Source organism: Amia ocellicauda, chromosome 17 (genome assembly GCF_036373705.1).
Source record: "Amia ocellicauda isolate fAmiCal2 chromosome 17, fAmiCal2.hap1, whole genome shotgun sequence".
NCBI classification, from domain to species: domain Eukaryota; kingdom Metazoa; phylum Chordata; class Actinopteri; order Amiiformes; family Amiidae; genus Amia; species Amia ocellicauda.
The window spans coordinates 15792010-15812460 of NC_089866.1; the positions used below are offsets into that span (position 1 = coordinate 15792010).

Consider the following 20451-nt stretch of genomic DNA (forward strand, 5'->3'; position numbering starts at 1 on the left):
CACCCTCCAATGCAACGTGTCTTGGGTTGTCTTCTGCATTCAGAGTAAGTGCTATGAATAGCAGTCTAGCCGGGTTCAATAACTAATTGGTAAGCCTAGTTAAGTAGTATCAGGGGTATGTACCCTTTAATAAGTTGGGGGGGGGAAGCTGGAAGCAAGGCAATGGTGTGTATAATGTATCTGTTGCAATCTACAGATCACAATATGTGTGTGTGTGTGTGTGTGTGTGTGTGTGTGTGTGTGTGTGTGTGTGTTTCTTTCCAGTTTTAACCTTATTCAATTTTTGTAGAGGTTGGTTGACCTCAAAATTGTGTTTAGTCATATTTTGTTTGTTTTGCAGTTTGGATGGTTGGAAATGCGATTCGTCTTTGAATGTTGTCAAATGCGAATAATTAATAACCCCACGTATTTTACTAAACCTGAAGTGTTGTCCTTTGCCACATCCAGCCAGAGGAAGCTTATTGCCTGAAACTCTTTCCCTGTTGCACTACTGTGGCCGCTTCAGCTAGCAGTGCAATAATGAAAGGGCATCAGTCTTAACTGCCTGTACTACCAATGGAAAACTCCACCACGCCAAAGAGCAAGCGGAGGGGAACATGACGCGCCATTGAGAAGAATGTATTCCAAGAAACATTTTTATATTCCCAATAAAGACACGTCTTTACATGCATGTGTATATTTTCAATTGCAATAAACGAGAAAATAAACAAAATAAAATAAGCCAATCGTTATTGTTGATGGTCATTGCATTGCACAGAGATTTTGGAGTACATCTGTAAGTTAAAAAATAATACGAGGCCGTAGCATAACTGGGATGTATTTATAATTAAACAATTAGGCTCTTAAAATATGTAGATGCAGCGGGTTTGTTCTTCCTGTATATATAAACTGCATTTACGATATCTGTAAAGGGACTATATTTTGAAATGTCTGTCTTTGAGTCGAGTATTCATTTCAGTTTAATACATTTCCTATTACTCAAATGATGTGTTTCATTTATAATAACCCAGTCATCATCCTAAAGGTGAAGGTTGTAGAATAACAGCCTTAATCCCATTTTAACTCCCCACCTCCAAAAACTGATTTGACCATTTTTGGTTATCCTTCTCACTTCAGGGTGTGATAAGCAGGAAACACACACACACACTCTTGTCGTTCTGCTGGATGTGGTGATATGATAGGATGATCATATATACCTTCTCCATTGCTAGAAAAAAAATATATATATATATAGTTCATGCAGAAACCCATGATTAATGCAAGGAATGACTCATACATGAAACTTTGTTTGGGGGGTAGTAGTCTTCCTTCCAAACGCAATTATGCTACTAAAATTGTTAATTTAAGAGTTGATATTATATTGTCATATATGACTTTGTGTTTGACAGTTAAAACAAACAAACAAAAAAAACCTCCCCTCCCCAACCCCTCTCCTTTAACAAGAAACGATCTGACCTAACTCTTGGGTGGCCACGGAAGCGCTATAAAGCTTTTTTTCCCCCTCCCATTCCCACCACAGTTATTTCCAAAGAGCTTAGGGTTTCTTTCCTCTAGACGACCCCCGGTCCCCTCCACTCCTCTGCATAGCTTTGCGGTGTTACGGGGGTCTTCAAAGTGTCAACATTGCTTGGAATGGGCACTTCTGTCGGAGTAATGTCCAGTTACCATGAGAAGGCAGCCCAGAGTGGCCATTGTTTGTTTGCGCTGACCTTCTGCGGAGATGGTCAGTGCGGGCTGCGGCAGCTGCGGGGAGGCGGCAGTGCCTTTGAAGATTGAGTAGGTCACGACCTCTAGCCCAGCTCCCCCTCCCCTCCTCTGTGCTCCCAGACCGGTCTCTGGGCGAGTCAATTCGGAGAAATGAAATGGTGCCTAGACTCTTTCATTATCTTTGTTTATTTGAAAAGAAACGGGGAAGATAGATGCGAATGGAGGACCCCCCCGCCCGCCCACACGAAAAACAAAAACTTCCACCTTAGTGAACTGGCGATAAGTGGACTAAGATAAACAGTGACCACATGAAAGCATGGTCTATCTGGAATTACTCCGAGACCCTATATGGTCTGTGCACATTTGAGTTGACCAGTTTCTTATCAATTTGGCCAAAGGCATTCAAGCCTTTGGTTAAGAGGGATGGACAATTAACTCTCTTAAAATCACCAATTAGACATTACAAATAAAAACAGATATGAAATATTGAGACTAGCAGTTAGGGAAATATTAGTATACAGTCGAGGAAACGGGAGGTGTAGGCTCAACCATGCATTTTGCAGAGGCTTGTGGAGGAACACAAACACTGATTGATCTGTCGTTTTCAGACACTTCAGCTGAGGAAGACTTTTCCATAAGAAATGCCCTCTCAGAGCAATGTCCGAGGCAGACAACACACACAAAAGCACTATTCTTCCACCTCGAGTAGTACGTTGGCTATTCTGTCTAATTTATGCAGCACTTGCAGAACCCCTTTCAACATCACAGATTAGGAGTCAAATCGGTACAATGAAATAATTTACAAATGCCCAAGATACATGGGTTATTGTTTGCTGAATCGGATCGTAGTATCCTCTCTGCAATATAGATACATTTGCAATAATACCTGCCGTTGAGCTCCTAAAAAAAACATTACAAAGGTTTACATTTTAAACAAAATTACAGATAGGATACAAGACCACAAATAATGCAGTATTGCCACCCTGCAGCATGACTGGGGGGAAATGTATAGCATTACTACAAAGTGTGGTAATTCGGCAAATCACCTTAGTAATTGGAGTAGCCTACACGATGATACTCTTGGTAGTAATACAAATAAGGATATCAGCAACCTATTGATCACATATGAGACGAGCCCTATAGGATGCGTCGCAACCTTGTATCTCATTGACCTGACTGCGCCTGCGTTGACGCCCGGGAATATAACGAAATTCGGGCGAGTCCATTATTTTGCACGATGTTTCTGGATTGCGTTCAAGAGCAAATGCATTTGAAGGAAGTGGGTGTCGGTACCCCCCCTAGAGGTAAACACCTGTATTCCTCCGAGCCCGAACAGCTAAAAAGTGCCCAACACCTCTCGGGAAATAAAATAATCTTTTACCTGGATAAATTGCATTGACCACGTGTTGACTTGATACTATATATTAAAAAAGGAAACCACCCTGGTGTGAACAAAAAGTACAGAAACAACCGGTTTCAGGATAAAACACAATGTTGGTTAATGTATTGAAATAACCTTACATGGACACTGAAATTCTTGACATTTAGTCTACAGGCTACTAACACAAATATTAAAATAATGAATAAGCAAAGGTTGTAACCTCATCCTGACAAACACAGACGTCGAGAAAAAATAAATAAAATAAATAAGATCCGTAAAAAATCCGTAAAAAAGTGAAGACAGGTACAGATTGTAGATTGTTTATGGTGGTGGGATTGAAATTGGTTTTCATTTTCAATATCATCAATAGAATTATTCTATAGCCTCCATCTTATTCGCCGAACTGAAACGGCCCATCCAAATTAAATGCTGTTGATCTAAACTAATAGGGTTATTTTTTATTTTTGGATACCACCATCTTAGAGGATTTCGATATAAAACTGCAATAAACCATATTTTTTGATTATTTATAGAAATCTTACCGACTAAAAAATGTGTATTATTATTATTATTATTATTATTATTATTATTATTATTATTATTAAAACCGTCAATTAAATAAGAATGGTCATTCGTTTTTTATTAACCGAATTTTAGAAAACTCTTGTGCGAATAATAATAATAATAATAATAATAATAATAATAATAATAATAATAATAATAATACATAATCTTTTTTAAATGCCACCTACTTAAAATATTTCACAGTACAAATTTAGGATTGTGAAAAGTTTTATGGGGCCCAATTGTAGGAGCAATATAAAATAGCCGGGTTTACTTTCAAAATGTGTATTTTGTCAAACAAAGGGCACACATTAGTACATTTCATTGGGATAGTAAAACACACACACAAGGTGCTTGCTTAGTAAAAGTAGAAGAGAGAGTCCCGGGTTCGAGAACTCATCTCCACACTCATCAAACTTCCACTGAAAGTGAGCGGAAACAGCGCCGACGAGGGATCAGTTGCGGGCTTTCTCCGCTCCAGCACCCTTTCTTCACACGCAAAGTGCCTGAATAGGATCAATACATCAATTACTTTCACGCCACACACAGGGGCTGTTCCAACAAGTAAGACGGGGCAGTGTTCAAAGGTCCCCTCGTCCCCCCATTTATTTTGATTGGACACAATTTCGTTTATCGCATCAACTGGAATATGGTCGCAAATATCACTGAATATTTTGAGCTGGATTATTTGGTGAGATTAGTCGGTTGAGTGTATGTATATGTATATACTTATACATTCAGAGTCTCATTCTCATCTTCAGTGATAACTGTTTAATCAAAAACCGTAATCGATCAGGCGCTGTTATATAAAGACGATGCTGTATTGATTTGGGGACAGGATTCATGAGAGACTAAACGCTGCTTTTCTGATGCATGTGCAATAAACGGTGCAGTCCAGAGAGAGCAGCGCCAGAGCCCGAACCGCTTCCACAACGGCTGTGTTCTGGTGCCACCTTGTGGACGCGCCGCATAATGACCCCAAATCCTCCTGGAACAGGTATATCTCACCTGAACTTCATGACCGTGTCCTGCGACGGGACATCTATAGGTGAATAAAAGGCAACAGACATCAGGGATTACTCCTTTTACCTTGAGCAAAAATATTATATTTGATTAATGTTTCGGCAAGCACGCTGCCAGGGTCAAAAGATAAAGTGGTTGTGTTAGAAAACAAATACAAAAGAAACAAACCCTCTGTACACTGAAGGAGGTAGTTGTTGTATGCAGTTGAAATGAGACACCAAAGCTATTGTGAAATTAAAATACTGCAGGTGTGGCATTTATTATTATTGCTGTAACAAGACTGCTGTGTGGCTGGTCGCAGAAATCCTTTGAACTATACTGAACAAAAATGCAACAAATAGTTACAGATTATATAAGGAAATCAGTCAATTGAAATAAATTAATTGGACAATAATCTATGGATTTCAAATCTCAAGTATTGAAGGAGCGTTCAATTGGCATGCTGACTTCAGGAATGTCCACCAGAGTTGCAGTCAGGTCAAAACCCTTCTGAGGACAAGAGCATACAGACGAGCTTTCAGTTTCTCAGATTGTGCAGAAATTATTCAGTTGTACGAACCCACAGTTTCAACAGCTGACCAGGTGGCTGGTCTCAGATGATCCCACAGGTGAAGAAGCGGGATGTGGAGGGCCTGGGCTGACATGGTGACACGTGGCCTGCGGTTGTGAGGCCGGTTGGATGTACTGCCAAATTCTCTAAAATGATGTTGGAGGCGGCTTATGGTAGAGAAATGAACACTCAGTTTTCTGGCAACAGCTCTGGCACACATTCCTGCTGTCAGCAGCCAATCGCACGCTCAAAACTCAAGACATCTGTGGCATTGTGTTGTGTGAAAAAACTGCACAAATTTTGCTCAAGGTGCACTTGTTGCGTTTATATATTTTTGTTCAGTATAGTAATCGACCAATCAATCAATCAAGCATACAATACATGGGTTTCAGGATAGGTGATGGTATGAAGATCCTCAGACCATTCTGTTGGCTTCATTGTGGTTGGAATGAACTTCAAGCACGACCGGATGTGATCTGACAAGTATCGATAGCACTTTCAAATCTCGTTGGCTGTCTCAACACAGTGCTCCCTACTGACCTACTAACAGTGCCTTAAGACTACAGCTTTACAGCAGACTGGTGACTGCCAAGCACTGTTTACAATTTGAAAACTTTGACAGCGCAGATTAAAGCCTTCAAAAACAAAGTCATCAACTACTCCTCATTTGCCTTAGAATTTAATTTGGATGACTGATAAAAAAAAACAACTTGTGGAATACATTAATGCCAGTGGATTTTCCTGGAGCAAACAAGATCATCCTGAAGGGAATTAAACCCCAGTGGATTATGCAGTATGACACTTTCTGGTCTTTGCTGTGAATATAGATCTGCCATATTAATATATTAGTACAATGAAGAGACCAATTGAATCCTTTGGAGTTTTTATTTTTTTAATAATTTTCATAAACATCCTAGTGCAATTCATTACAAATGTCCCCCCCACCCAAATCCTCACACTAATTTCATGGAAAGACACCACCAAAACTCAGCTTTGATTTTTCAGATGTATTAAGGAGGGCAATATAACAGGCCCCAAGTATTTTTTCAGACCAACTTGGAGTACTACCACTGAAAAGGATGTCAACATAAGGAAAACATTCAGTTTGTATACAGTACATGAGAGAAAAAAATTCTGAGCCAATATATACCCACACACACATTTCCTTTTAGTTCACATGTGATTCTGGATTGGTGTGCCTCTAAAATAGCTGCCACACTTTAACCTTCCGGTAGTCTTGGGGAGCGGAGCAGAGGCGGGCTTGTTGAACAGGTATGCGTGTGCATTGTGTTACTTTGTTACAGAATGATTATCATCCCTAAACCAACTATGGGGTTTGCATGAAATCAAAACTCCTTTCCATTATACAGTATTATTTAAAAAGTATGGGGGGGGGGGGGGGATGATTAAGCCACACCTGACCAGACAGGCCTCCCACCTATTCCCTTTTATATTGACATTTAATTTCTTGTATATTCAAGGACGGTAAAAGTGCTCCCTTGTGATTTCCATGACTTTAAGAAATGGGCAAAACTAAGCAAAATCATAGTAGTCACTGAACTGTGATTGTCTCATCTGAGAAACTATACTTATTTGGAAAGTTATTTCCAAAGTGAAGCCGCAGCCACGGTCTGTTGCACATGACTCACCCCTGTACAGACATGGACAGATTTTATCCAACCCACCATCCTGCAGCTCCACTAGAAAGACTGTAGAGTGGAATATGAACAGAAACCTTTTCGCTGAAATAGTCAAAACATAGAAAGTAAAATGGAGCAGAGTCTATTATGATAATTAAACATTAGTATATCTATAAATAAAAGTTCATATTTTGGGAAACATTCCATTACTATCTGTTGTAACAGGTCACCACAACATACAGGGAGAAATGACAGGGTGTCCTTCATGATTGTTGTCACATCTGACAGTTGAGACCGACCTACACACGGTCACAATTTAAGGCTGAGCAGCAGAAACTGACAGATTTATATTTGACTGTTTGAAGTCTAAGAGAGAAAAAAAAAAAAAAAAAAGGGACGCAAAACAGTTAAACTAGATTAAAAAACAAAAACAAGTACTAGTGATCGATATTACTACCACATGGGTGTTTTTCTGCTTTTGGTTCATTGCAGTGCTTCGTCCCAATTTTAAAAGCTGTAAAAGTGCACAAACAACGTCAACAAGTGGAGCAAATTCCGCAAAAGAGCTAAAAGCCGAGGGAAACCAGCCTTTATTACACCCAACACCCACCATGAGATCTTGAAATGAGGGTGTAACAAGCATTTGGAATTTTACTTACTTTGTTCATATTCAAATAAAAGAAAAAAAAAAAAAAATGGACAGCAAAATTTTGTATCACTTGACCTTAAATTTCCTTTTGCATTCCAGAAGGATTTTTTTTTTGGAAATGTAGATTCAGCCAGGAAGAGTTGAAAAAACAAAACAGAACAAAACCATTATTTTTATATATATATATATATATATATATATATATATATATATATATATATATATAAAAATAAAAAAAATCCCTGAAGTGCGGTCCATGGGGCTACAGTTCATCGTGCCTTAAGGGCTCCGCACTGGGTTTGATAAAGACGCCCTCCATGGTTCTCCAGTAGTTGTTGTAGTTGGCGCTAGACATGCCATGCACCTCCCTCTGGCCCTTGATGGGGTGTCCGTACTGCTCGCCCGTGATGCTCAGGAACACATCAGTGCCGACGTGCTTGAAGCGCACATCATCGTCGCGCTCCCAGTGTATCCCACTGCACTGCACTGCCCACACGTCCAGATCATCCCCCTCCCCATTCTCCCCAAATGCACTCACTTCCTGCAGGGGGAGACAACATGAGACTGGGATGAGAGGGACAGTTTACAATGTTTCAACATTTACTTTAGTGGGAAAGCAGTTTTAATGGGGCACATTCCTTTCGGAGAGATGAGGTGTGCTAGGTAAGTGGAACACTTGCTTTATACATGAGAAAGCAATCATATATATATATTTTGATACAAAATTTTATAAAAAGATAACTGACACAAAAGGGGTGGTCAACCCTGTACCCGGAGAGCCACAATCCTGCAGGTTTTACAGGTCTTTCTAAATTATCAATCACTTGAACACAGACAAAATTTGTCTAATTAAGCCCAACAATTGGCTGAATTAAGCTTTTAAAGATTTGGATACAACTAAATCCAGAAGACACTGCAACTTTCCAGGACCAGGGTTGACCACCCCTGGCTGAGGACAAAGCTGAATATGATGGGGCTCACACTGTAGTTATATTCAGGGGGGACAGATGATACAGCTTATTAAATAAGCGCGGGTGAATATACCTGATTGCCAGACAGCGGGGAAACGAAGTGGTGTGTGTGGAGGTTGCGCCCCGTGTTCATGTGAGTGAGGCGTATCGACTGGCCACATTTGATGGCCACTCCTCGCTGGCAGGGGGCATTCGGCTTCCCACGGATGCGCCAGTAGCTGTTGGCATCGTCAGGCACTTCCACCCCGGTCACAGACTGCTGACCACTGCCTGCCACAATCAGGATAAAGGTTTTTCAGCCCAAGGCCTGGACCACATCACAATTATAACCTCTCTGGGATTGATAGATTAAAAACCTGTATATTATCGGTTTTCAATTTCAATGTTAGAAGTAATTGTCTAATACCTGTAGAAGTCATAAGATACAGGAATGCAATGTGCAATTCACAGGTAGGTCAAAGTTTTAAAAAGTCTAAATTAAACAATTACTCAATACTATCATTTCGACCTCATCTGTATCCCTAATTTAAAATTAGCTAGTTCAGGAGTTCTAATTTCATATTATGTTTTTGATTAATCATTCAAATATTCAGTCCACACAGATGTCATCTTAATTACCCTGACACTTAAATAATGTAAGGGTTTCTTCCGAGTCTAATAAACACCATTGTTTTTCACCTGCCTCCGATGCAAATTCTCTAATTTAGGGAGAATAAATAAATAAATGTCCTACCTCAATTACACAACTGAATACATCAACACAAGCTCGGGTTTCTCGCTGAATGTGTAGAGGTTTATAATGTGGTGGGTGTGATGCACACAATATTATATTACGTAAGTGCGACTTCAGACTTGAAAAGATGGGGAAACTTTGCCCTTTTAAGCGCCTGAGGTGCAGGAAATCGAGCTGTTGTACACAAGCAGCTACGAATATGTCGTTTTAAAAGGATGCATTATATAATCAAATTAGTTTCCCCCCCACCCACAAAGACCCACACTTCCCATTTAGAAACTGCAGTTGAAACTCTGACCATCAGTTTATCGACATACAGAAATACATTTTAAACGCGTGGGTAATGGTCGTGTGTGAAACATCAGTCCAGCCAGACCCGAGGAGCACCGTTACACGGCACAGCTTTTCATCAGCGACTGCTATAATAAAGGTTGAATAAAGACACAGCCTTACAGTCTGCACAGAATCAGAAATCATGCAGAATACATCTACTAGGGCGAGGCTAGCAATCACAGTCAATGTGAAAATAAAAGACATGCATTGAGCTAGTGCTTCGGTTATTTAGGCTAAAGTGGGAAGCAGACCACCAGGGTCAGTGCTAAGCTGAGCAGCATCCAGGGACACATGTGTGCCTTACCTGAGCCGTACTTGACGTCGTGGGAGTGCAGCCTCACGTTGTGCTTTATATTGAGTAATTTCACCAAGGAGCCGCATGTGACGTAGTTAAACTCGCTCTCACGGCACTGGCATTGCAATGAAACACAGACCAGGAGGAGAAACAATGTCATAAAGATCTGCTCGTGGAAAACCCGCTTTAACCTCATTGTTTGTTGCCGGCGTAGCTTTAATTTCTCTGTCTTTCTTTCTTTTTTTCCTCCAAGGCAGGAACATCTGACGTGCTTTCAAACCCACAGGCTTTAGCCAATCAGAGCTTGACAAGTCGAGGTATACGGAAGTAGCTGTTACACATGCTACGTTCTGGTTGGCCGTCGTGTGTTTCGGGGGCGTGTCTACAGCTTGAACTCTCACGATGATTGGGTACCAGTGTTCCTGGTTGCAAGTGCCATTGTCTTTCCAGCACGACTGTCCACTAAAAGCATTCCGATTGGCTGCCTAAATCCTCAAAGCCCGGGCTCAGCCAATGAGCTGTCTAGTCTAGTGACGCGGGAAAGCACACCTGTGCTCCAGATCCATTTATACTCCAAATTACGGAACATGCACCCAGCGGAAGTGTTTTCAGTTTTCTGTTTTACAATGTATTTTTAGACATACATTAACTTGTACATTTACCAAATGTCAGTATTTATTCTATATTTAAATACAGTTTACAGTCTGATAAGGTAATGCGTTTAATGTTTAATCGATAAAGAACCTGGCATGAGCCAATATTATCTGATTTGAGCAGCTTTACAGATCATACCAGAAGAGGAAAGTGTCAGGAAGAAAGTACTACGAGTTTTAGGTCCCATTTCTTCAATGGATTATCTGTTCAAAGTACATCGTAGTCACCAGGCTTGGGGTCGATTCCACTTTTTCAATTCCTAATCCCCTTTTTGCCATTGCCATAACAGTTTCTACTGGAAGTCGAACTGAATTGAAATGGGAATTAAAAACGGAATTGGAATTGGGTTGGAAAGTTAATTGCCCTCACAATCACAATGTAAGCATAGTATGTGAATATACACTGTACATTTATGTGAAACTGAAACAAGGACCTGACGTCATACAACAAGGATGCGGGGTTGAGCCTTTAGTTTAAAATGTAACAAGACCATGCTTTATACAGAGTCCTGTGGTCTGTAACAAGTTTGAATTAAATTAAACCGAATTCTTACGGTTTCTCCAAGAAACTGCTGACTGAAATAATGCATTATATTCACCTGTCTTTTGATGACGTGCTGGCGGGGGTCTTGCTTAAGGGGGTCGTGCTATGTTTCGTTTGTTGTGAAGTCCTTCTCTCTCTCAGATCCGGATCAAATGCATTGGTACATTTGATCCAGATCAGTGGTATCACGGCTACACTGCCATTTGATCAGGATCAACTGTCAGCAGCCCCAGTGGTCTTTGCATGTGAACTAGCATGTAAGTCCAAACTTTAAGTCTATTGTGTCCTACAGCATTGAAGGACACAAGTTTATCCAATGATGTCAAAAACGAACAGTCAGCTGTTAGCTGTTCACGAGAATTGGTAAGTTTTAAAAAGTTAATTGACCTATGTTTTTTATGATAATCGAGAAATCACAATAGTGATGGTGATATTAAAACAAAACAAACGAAGGAAGGTCCAGGACAATGTAAAAATAGCTAAATATAGAACATGCTAAAGATATAAATATTCTTGAAAATGTCATTGCACATTTGTTAAAGATCAGAAAAGGCAGTGTAAATGCACCTACTGTTTCCCCGTTTTCGATTACACCTCTGTGTTAAGGAGCACCGGAGGGCCAAGGATTATGCTGGACGTTGGCAGCGGCCCTCTGTTCTCCAGGGCCTCGATTTTATAATCCCTTTCAGAGGCCGCCTCCGCCCAGGCCGGCGTGTGTGGGTTTGAACCGGGGCCAGAGCGCAAGGAGGAGCCCCTCTCTGCCTGGGTGCCTCCATGGTCTGAAGGTTGAACAGTTAGCGCCCGTCAGCAACAGCTTTGACAAAAGCAGTGAGGTATGCCAATCGCATTCAAGAAGACCCCCGAGTTGCCAGACACGTTTTGTTCATATACTGTTTCCAAATAATATGCTGGAACTAATGACGCAATAATAAACGTTCCTATGTTGGGTCATTGTTGAGAATGACACCAATGGTCTATCATCGGCGAGCAAATTAAGGTAAAGGTATCTTGTGAGGGTAATGGACAAAAACAGTGTTTATTGACTTATTTGAAATAGACCTGGTGTATTTTAATTGCGACCGTGTTCCTCATGTTCAAACATGCACGCACAATGTACTTGCACTGCACTGTCACTGTTAAACGAACAATCTAGTTACAAGTGTACATTACAATGATGGAGTTAAAGGTCATTGCTTCTCACTTCATACATTATGCAAATATAATCGCTGAGCTATCTCTCAAAATAAGTTTGTTATCATGATGTTGTCAATGGTTATATGATAAGGATTTCCTTAAATAAAACACGTCGCATTGGTTAAAATTCATCCAGGTTTTATAATGAAGCCTATAACTTCCCTGTCTCCGGTGTAGAAGAATTGTGGTCGTGGAACAGCTGTTATAACCCATCATACACACACACACACATACATACATACATACACACACACACATACACGCGTGGTGTGGCTGAAACATGCGTCATGTTCAGCAGTGACACGACATGTCTCTCCAGCTCCAGGGAGAGCAGCCTCGACCGACAGGAGCTGTGGGTTTAATCCCCATATTAAACTGGTTTGGTATAGTCCCATTTGGATTCCAGACACCACCTTTCAGATTACATCGTACCCTACATGGTAAGACTTTTTATTTTATTTTTTAATCCATAATAGGCTATAATATGTATTATTTCTTAGCAGATGCCTTTGTCCATGGCGACTTACAATTGTTAGAATATATCACATTATCTTTTGTTTGTTTTTACAGTACCCATTTCTCCAGCAATCTATGTACAGTACCTCGCTCAAAAGTACAACAGCTGTCTCCACATCTGGGCTCGAACCCTCCGCTTAGCAGTCCAGAGCCTTAACGCGACTCCACTCTGTTGGCCTGGAATTGCATTTCAACTTTTAATTTTTTTCCCCCACCAGCATTTGTAGTTAACATGTTTGTAGGAAGAATAATGCCATGCATAATGCCGAAGAGATCACGATCTTCACAAACCAGTGATGGTTCCCCCTTTTGTGGGTTGAAGTGAGAACAAGTTCACAATTGGTTTTCAAAGAGGTTCGCATTGATCCCGCTAGAGGGCGTGACAATCCGGAAAGGGAATCTAGCCAACCCCGCAACATTGTAAAGGCTGTGGTAATGTAATCGTGTCTGCGACTGGTGGCTCACAGCTTTGATGGAGATATATGCGTGCTGAAGATGGGTAAGGGCTGTTTTTTAATTTTTAACAATGCTACTGTAGTGTGTAACCCTCTATCAATATGAGTGGTCTGTTAAATGTAAGCTGAAACGGAACTGTTCAGTATAGGAATATGTCTGGTGCCATTTTCTCCGTCATATGTGCGCCCGGTCCTGTTGCTCATGTGGAGAATAAAAACCGATCCACATGGACGGCGTGCTGCTGTCTGTAGAGATAGATATCCCAGAGGAGAGGCTGTATATGCACTGCAACTTCGCCATGCTACAGTAACACAGCCCTGTGTCGGTCACCAACCGGACTTGTGTATATACATGTACAAAGTTAAGTGTATTTTTTAATGGAAAGTATATATTTTCTGTGTAATTCAGTTGAAGATAAAGTCGGCAGAGGATGTCTACAAACAAGTATTAGCCCCGAAGGACGGGGAAACAAATCAAATAAACAAACAACAAACACACGTCAAATCCCGTCACTGTAAACCAACACGGAAAAAGCGGATCATTTCCTATATAGTGTTACCACCAATTCCTGATGCAATGGATAGGAGGGGCTACATTTGTCCCAGTTTTTTTTTTTTTTTTTTTTTTAAACTATATAGGCTCTTCCCAGATTTCCCCCCAGAAAAGGACATGTCTGGATCTCGACACACGCACACTATGTCTCAGCCCTCTCTCCCTCTCTCCCTCTCTCCCTCTCCCTCTCCATGCACCCCGGGTAGCTCCGGCCAGTGAGGATGCCGCAGCCCAGGCTCAAGCTGGTGGTAACCGGGGATGATTTTGGATACTGTCTGCTGAGGAATCGAGGCATTGTGGAGAGCTTCCAGGCAGGGGCAATCTCTAACGTGTCGCTATTGGTGAACGCAAGCTCTGCCCACGATGCAGCTGAGCAGGCAAGGAGGTAAGCACATGGGCCTGTGTGTGTAGAAATAAAGAGAGAAAAAATATACACTTCTGCCTGTGTGTATATAAATAAACACAGAGTTAAATACTTTTTTTTTTTTTTTTTTTTAACCTGTGCACCGGAGTGCCTTCCATATTTTGCAAAATGTGCATTGTTGCTTTAGAATAATGTTGACTTGTATCATATTCTCTTCTGAAACATGTTTGTATATGTATGAACACAGACAGATAGATGTGGATATACCATATAAGAACTGTTGGAGACATCTCTTCCTCTGTTAGGTATAACATTCCAATCGGGCTCCACGCCAACCTATCTGAGGGGCTCCCGGTGTGTGAACGGCTCCAGAAGAGATCCTCTCTCTTGAATGAAGATGGATTCTTTCATGGGAAAATGGGCTTCAGGAAGGCGTTACGAAACGGGCAGCTGAAGATGGCAGAGGTATGCTTCAGAAGGGAGAAACGCGGGGGGAAATAAACCTCTTGGGTCAGTATGTAGCTTTTAATAGTGCAGGCCAACCGAAAACAAGGGAGTGGTGCAGATGCAAAGGGGTAAAGGAAATGCTTGACATCTTGGCACTTGGGGAGCCTTGGCTTTTTACATATCATCTCTTTTTACAATTACCTTAATTTGCCTGACATATACCATATACAAAGGGACGCTTTATAACTGAACTTTGTGATTATAGTATCACATTCTGTTACATGTAACTATGTAACAGTGTAGTTTTCTTTTTTTTTTTAGTATTTCCTGGTTTGAACAATCTTATCAATTCAGATCATACACAGTTCTCACTTCATCACTAGATCTCCTAACCTCAAAGTCTGACAAAATCATGAAACCAGATCAGGTATATTTTTAACAGTCTGCTTCTGGTTTCACAAAATTACTATTTGTGGCTTACTGTCAGATCTGGCTTGAGAAGGCGAGGTATAGTGTTGCATATATGATTGCTTTGAAGAGGCAGTGGAATGCCAGCAGATTTTAATGTTGTTGATTATGTTTTTTAAAACCTGCTGTATCTAAAGGCAGTAATGTATTCCGAGTTATAATGAAGAAGTCATTCAAATGGATTTGAGCTTTATTAACCCTGCCTTTCTGAAATAATAGAAAATGCCAAAGCAGAAAGTAATACTACAACACACACAGTCGCACATATATACTGTATATATTTATAGCTCTGGAAAAAATGAAGAGACCACTGCAAATTCTTCTTAAATCAGCATCTCTACATGTATGGCAGCCATTCTATTCCAGTGTCTGTTGAATTCCAACACAGGCACACATTCTACTGAATGAGGTACTGATTAGGTGATCACCTGAATCAAATATTTTTTAACGAGGAAAAGTATAAAAACCACTGCTGTGGTCTTCACTATCCTCTTGCAATAGGACCTGCTGGATGGCAAAAACAGTGCTAGTAGTACCTCAGAATTAATTGGAAACAAAAAATAACTATTGACCATGCCAAAAGAGTTGAAAAGGAAAGTTTTGAGTGAGGAAACAAAGGGTTCAATTCTGGTTGTACTGGCAGAAGAATACAGTTAGTGTCTGGTTGCTTCCATCCTTAAAATTTCAAAGACGGCGGTTCATAAGAACAAGGTCAAGCAGCAGACATTGGGGACAACAAAGCTACAGACTGGCAGTGGGCGAAAACGACTCTCCACTGACTGCGATGACCGCCAACTTATTTGAATGTCACTCAACAACCATAGGATGACATCAAGTGACCTACAAAAAGAATGGCAATCGGCAGCTGGGGTGAAGTGCATGGCGAGGACGGTTCAAAACAGGCTCCTAGGGGTAGGGCTGAAGTCATGCAAAGCTAGAAAAAAGCCCTTAATCAGTCAGAAGCAAAGAAGAGCCAGGCTGAGGTTTGCAAAAGATCATAAGGATTGGACCGTATAGGACTGGACTAAGGTCATCTTCTCTGATGAGTCCAATTTTCAGCTTTGCCCAACACCTGGTCGTCTAATGGTGAGATGGAGACCTGGAGAGGCCTACAAGCCACAGTGTCTCGCACCCACTCTGAATTCTGGTGGAGGATCGGTGATGATCTGGAGGTGCTTCAGTAAGGCTGGAATCGGGCAGATTTGTCTTTGTGAAGGACACATGAATCAAGCCACATACAAGTTTGTCCTGGAAGGTAAACTTGCTTCTTTCTGCTCTGACAATGTTCCCCAACTCTGACGACTGTTTTTTTCCAGTAGGACAAGGCTCCATGCCACATAGCCAGGTCAATCAAGGTGTGGATGGAGAACCACCAGATCAAGACCCTGTCATGGCCAGCCCAATCTCCAGACCTGAATCCCATTGAAAACCTCTGGAATGTGATCAAGAGGAAGATGGATGGTCACAAGCCATCAAACAAAGCCGAGCTGCTTGAATGTTTGCGCCAAGAGTGGCATAAAGTCACCCAACATCTGAGCTCTTCCTAAGTTACAACATTAGTATTGTGTTGTTTAAAAATGAATATGTACTTATTTTCTTTGCATTATTCGAGGTCTGACAACACCAATTCTGATAATGTACAATTATTCACTGTGAAAACCCTTTGTAAGAGCCTAGATTATTTTAGTTTTTAGTTTTAGTATTTTTAATTGACTGTACAAGTGTTTCAGTGCAGTTGCTAGCAATGACAGTGTTCTGTTGTAATCGGCTACGGCCCTGTTTACTGATGCCGATTGTTGGGCTTGTTTCTTTCTGTAGGTGGAGCTGGAACTCAGGGCACAAGTTCAGCTCTTCTGCGAACTGACCGGCCATTTACCTTATCACATGGATGGGCATCAACACGTTCACGTCCTGCCAGGTAGGCCATGGCGGTCAGAGGAACTGACTGTGAGCAACTTTGGGTCTAAAGACAGTCTGGGTTTTATAGGAAATTGTCAAACTTTGCTTGATATTAAAAATAATTATATGTCCTATTTAAAAAATCTGGTACTGCAACCCTGCTCCCCCTCCTCCACCCACTTGCTGGTGCCACATTCTTCTGTTTTGTGCTTTGATGTCTGTTTAAACAAAGTGTTAATATAATAAAGTGAAAAATAATGAATGAATCATTAGAATGAGAAGATTAAAATGCCACCCTATGACTTCAAGGGGCACAAATCCTGGCGTTTCAGTGGTGTTGCTGATCCTGCCTGTCTTCGATCTCCCCAGGGGTGCGAGAGGTGTTTGCCCAGGTGCTGTCCGACCATCAGATCCGATTCACGCGTGTTCCTGTAGAGCCGGGGCTGCACGCCTGCTCCTGGCTGCCCCCACATCTCAAGGACTTCTACACACAGGTGGAAAAGGACGCTCTGGAATCTGTCGGGATCTTTCTTAAGCACGGCATCAGGTGAGGGCAGGGAAATGTTTTTTAAAAGGTGTCTCATACCAGTAGGTCAAGAATGATCTTGAAAGTGATTTATAATAACTCACTCTGCTAATAAAATAATGAAAATACTTTTAGGAGGCTTATACCTGGTTCAAATTTGAACTTCAACCAACCTTGCTGTTCCTCACATCCAACGCTGTTGTTAAGGGACATTCGGGCCGTTTCAATTCTCACTCAATCTGGAATTCAGTTGAGAGAATTGTAATTTACATTCTGATTTATACTATATCTTAAGACATATATATACACCTCTGAAGGTGTGCTGTGGTATCTGGCACCAAGACGTTAGCAGCAGATCCTTTAAGTCCTGTAAGTTTTGAGGTGGGGCCTCCATGGATCGGACTTGTTTGGCCAGCACATCCCACACATGCTCGATTGGATTGAGATCTGGGGAATTTGTAGGTCAAGGTTGTGGGTTCAAATCCCGGGTGGGGCAGTGCTGTTGTACCCTTGAACAAGTTACTTCACTTAGATTGCTCCAGTAAAATACCCAGCTGTATAAATGGGTACAAATGTAAGTCGCCCTGGCTAAGAGTGTCTGCTAAATGACAAATAATGTAATGTAATGTAATTGCTCCGTGCTCCAGTTCTGATGCTCACGTGCCCATTGTAGGTGCTTTCGGCAGTGGACAGGGGTCAGCATGGGCACCCTGACTGGTCTGGGGCTACGCAGCCCCATACGCAACAAACTGCGATGCACTGTGTGTTCTGACACCTTTCTATCAGAACCAGCATTCACTTTTTCAGCAATTTGAGCTACAGTAGCTCGTCTGTTGGATCGGACCACAGGGGCCAGCCTTTGCTCCCCACGTGCATCAATGAGCCCCGGCCGCCCATGACCCGTTCACCGGTTTTCCTTCCTTGGACCACTTTTGATAGGTACTGACCACTGCAGACCGGGAACACCCCACAAGAGCTGCAGTTTTGGAGATGCTCTGACCCAGTCGTCTAGCCATCACAATTTGGCCCTTGTCAAAGTTGCTCAGATCCTTACGCTGCCCATTTTTCCTGCTTCTAACACATCAACTTTGAGGACAAAATGTTCACTTGCTGCCTAATATATCCCACCCACTGACAAGTGCCATGATAACGAGATTATCAGTGTTATTCACTTCACCTGTCAGTGGTCATAATGTTATGGCTGATCGGTGTATATACACACACAGTAGTGTCCAAAGGTTTAGGCAGGTGTGAAAAAATGCTGTAAAGTAAGAATGCTTTCAAATATATATATTTCTTAAGTTTGCTTTGACAGTCTGTCTCTGTGTGTTTTGTGCATAGTTTTGAACTGCTTTTAAAATCTTTGACAAATCCTTAATCTCCAATTTCTGAAATTACTTTCCAGGTTTATTGGTTTCTTTAATGATTCGAGCAGAGTAGTGTTTAGTTGGGTCTGTATATGGACTTGTTGTTGCCTTCTGACTGAGCTTCTGATATCTGTATGACAGCCTACAATAAAGACACGCCCCAAGGAACACTGGACTTTAAACATCATTATCATTTGTAGGATGTGGTTATAACAGTGTGTGCAGAAAAATAAAATAAGGCAAAGGCTATGCTTTACATATAGCAACTGAACATTGAAAAGGGTGAATTATCCATTTGAAAATAATACCTTAAAGCAAACTGTATAACCCCAGAGGAAGAACAGATTAAGTTACACTGTATACAATGGTTGTAAATCCACCCATTCTGTAATGCCCATTATGTTCAGAATATCCTAGGTTAAATGTTAAAATCAATTTTAACAGTAATACCCTCCCAGCTGACACTGGGGAAGTGGAACATATTTTTCTCATTCTATCTCCTTTTGGCTGCTTCTCTCAGGTGGCCTGATGCCTACATTGGCCTCACAACTATGGGAAATCACATGTCGGTTGCCAGCATTAAAGCAGCTATTTGCAAGGCTATAGAGGTGCCATCCGCCCAAGAGAACGGTGTGACCACCCCCCGGTGTGAACTGTCGTCGCTGTTTGGGATCTCCAAGCAGGACCGGCCTCGTACAGTGGAGCTAATGGTCCACCCAGGGTACCCCAGCCTCCCCTACGAAGGAGGCTGTGGGGAGGGCGCCGACGATTTTTCGCAGTCTTTGGACCGCAAGCACGAACTGGACACTCTGACGGACCCTGCACTGCTGGAGTTCTACAAGGAGAAGAAAGTGCAGCTGTGTGCTTTCAAAGACCTCTGAAATGAGTCCCATGTGGCAGGGCCCAGCAAGGCCCACTTTTGAGTATCTAGTCCCTGTTGAATTCTCTACCTGAAAAACCTTAACGGGTTGTTGCACAGCCACAGTGCAAAAAGTAGAGCTCAATATATGCTATATATTACTTTTTTTAAATCACTGATGCACATTTTAACTCCATTGGATCGTGGAAGCATAATGAAACAACTGGCTGCTATCCTTTCATATTTTACCCAGTGATATAATTCCTTGAACCTTAATATTTTTATATTTAAAAATGGGTCCCAAAAATGTATTTTAAATTATTTGAATTTTTGTGGTCTGTAATATTGTTTTTTATAAATTATGCAACATGGGTTTAGAAAGAGGAATACTTAAAAAAAAAAAAAAAGGCATGGTATTTATTAACTGCCAAAACAAATGACATGCTTTTATAACACACAATACTAGGAAAGGGGGTACAGACTGTAAAAAAATTAACAATAACCATTAGGATAAAAAGAACTCTCTATTGTACACTTTGAATAAAACATTAACTTTTATCCATTGACAGGGAAATGCACCTGCTGTGAAGTTTGTATTGTTCGTCTACATTTGAATTCTGAAATGTCTGTGAATTAAACTCTCTCGTAATTGCCAACAATTGCAATTGGGAAAATAAAACTAGATCATAGTGGGGTCTTCGGCACAGAACCAAAGTGCTATTTCTACAGCCAGCTTGAAGGTGCTGCAGTTACAGCTGTC

At 41.3% G+C, this 20451-nt stretch overlaps 2 protein-coding genes across 3 annotated transcripts; one reads left to right on the forward strand and one right to left on the reverse strand.

The window, feature by feature from the left end:
* Nucleotides 1-6099: 6099 nt before the first annotated feature.
* sdf2l1 (stromal cell-derived factor 2-like 1) lies at nt 6100-10121 on the reverse strand. The gene is made up of 3 exons (XM_066689418.1): nt 9856-10121; nt 8559-8755; nt 6100-8055 (listed from the first exon to the last, which is right to left on the reverse strand). The coding sequence occupies exons 1-3, from the start codon at nt 10040-10042 to the stop codon at nt 7777-7779; spliced, it is 663 nt and encodes a 220-aa protein (XP_066545515.1). The 5' UTR covers nt 10043-10121; the 3' UTR covers nt 6100-7776.
* Nucleotides 10122-11794: 1673 nt separating this feature from the next.
* On the forward strand, nt 11795-20257 carry ydjc (YdjC chitooligosaccharide deacetylase homolog). 2 transcript variants are annotated; one of them, XM_066689416.1, is made up of 7 exons: nt 11795-11876; nt 12557-12677; nt 13968-14146; nt 14431-14590; nt 16859-16958; nt 17309-17486; nt 19353-20257. In XM_066689416.1, exons 2-7 carry the CDS (start codon nt 12675-12677, stop codon nt 19711-19713), a joined length of 981 nt encoding a protein of 326 aa, XP_066545513.1. In that variant the 5' UTR covers nt 11795-11876; nt 12557-12674; the 3' UTR covers nt 19714-20257. The 2 variants fall into 2 exon arrangements, with proteins under 2 accessions (XP_066545513.1, XP_066545514.1); XM_066689417.1 differs by lacking the exons at nt 11795-11876; nt 12557-12677 and adding an exon at nt 13130-13252.
* The last annotated feature ends 194 nt before the right edge of the window (nt 20258-20451 follow it).

Coding starts and splice junctions, on each gene's coding strand:
- ydjc (XM_066689416.1), top strand. Junction 14,591..16,858: donor GGCAGCTGAAGATGGCAGAG/GTATGCTTCAGA, acceptor TTCTTTCTGTAG/GTGGAGCTGGAACTCAGGGC. Junction 17,487..19,352: donor TTTCTTAAGCACGGCATCAG/GTGAGGGCAGGG, acceptor TGCTTCTCTCAG/GTGGCCTGATGCCTACATTG.
- sdf2l1 (XM_066689418.1), bottom strand. CDS start 10,042: ATGAGGTTAAAGCGGGTTTTCCACGAGCAGATCTTTATGACATTGTTT. Junction 8,756..9,855: donor CGACGTCAAGTACGGCTCAG/GTAAGGCACACA, acceptor TGATTGTGGCAG/GCAGTGGTCAGCAGTCTGTG. Junction 8,056..8,558: donor CCCCGCTGTCTGGCAATCAG/GTATATTCACCC, acceptor CTCCCCCTGCAG/GAAGTGAGTGCATTTGGGGA.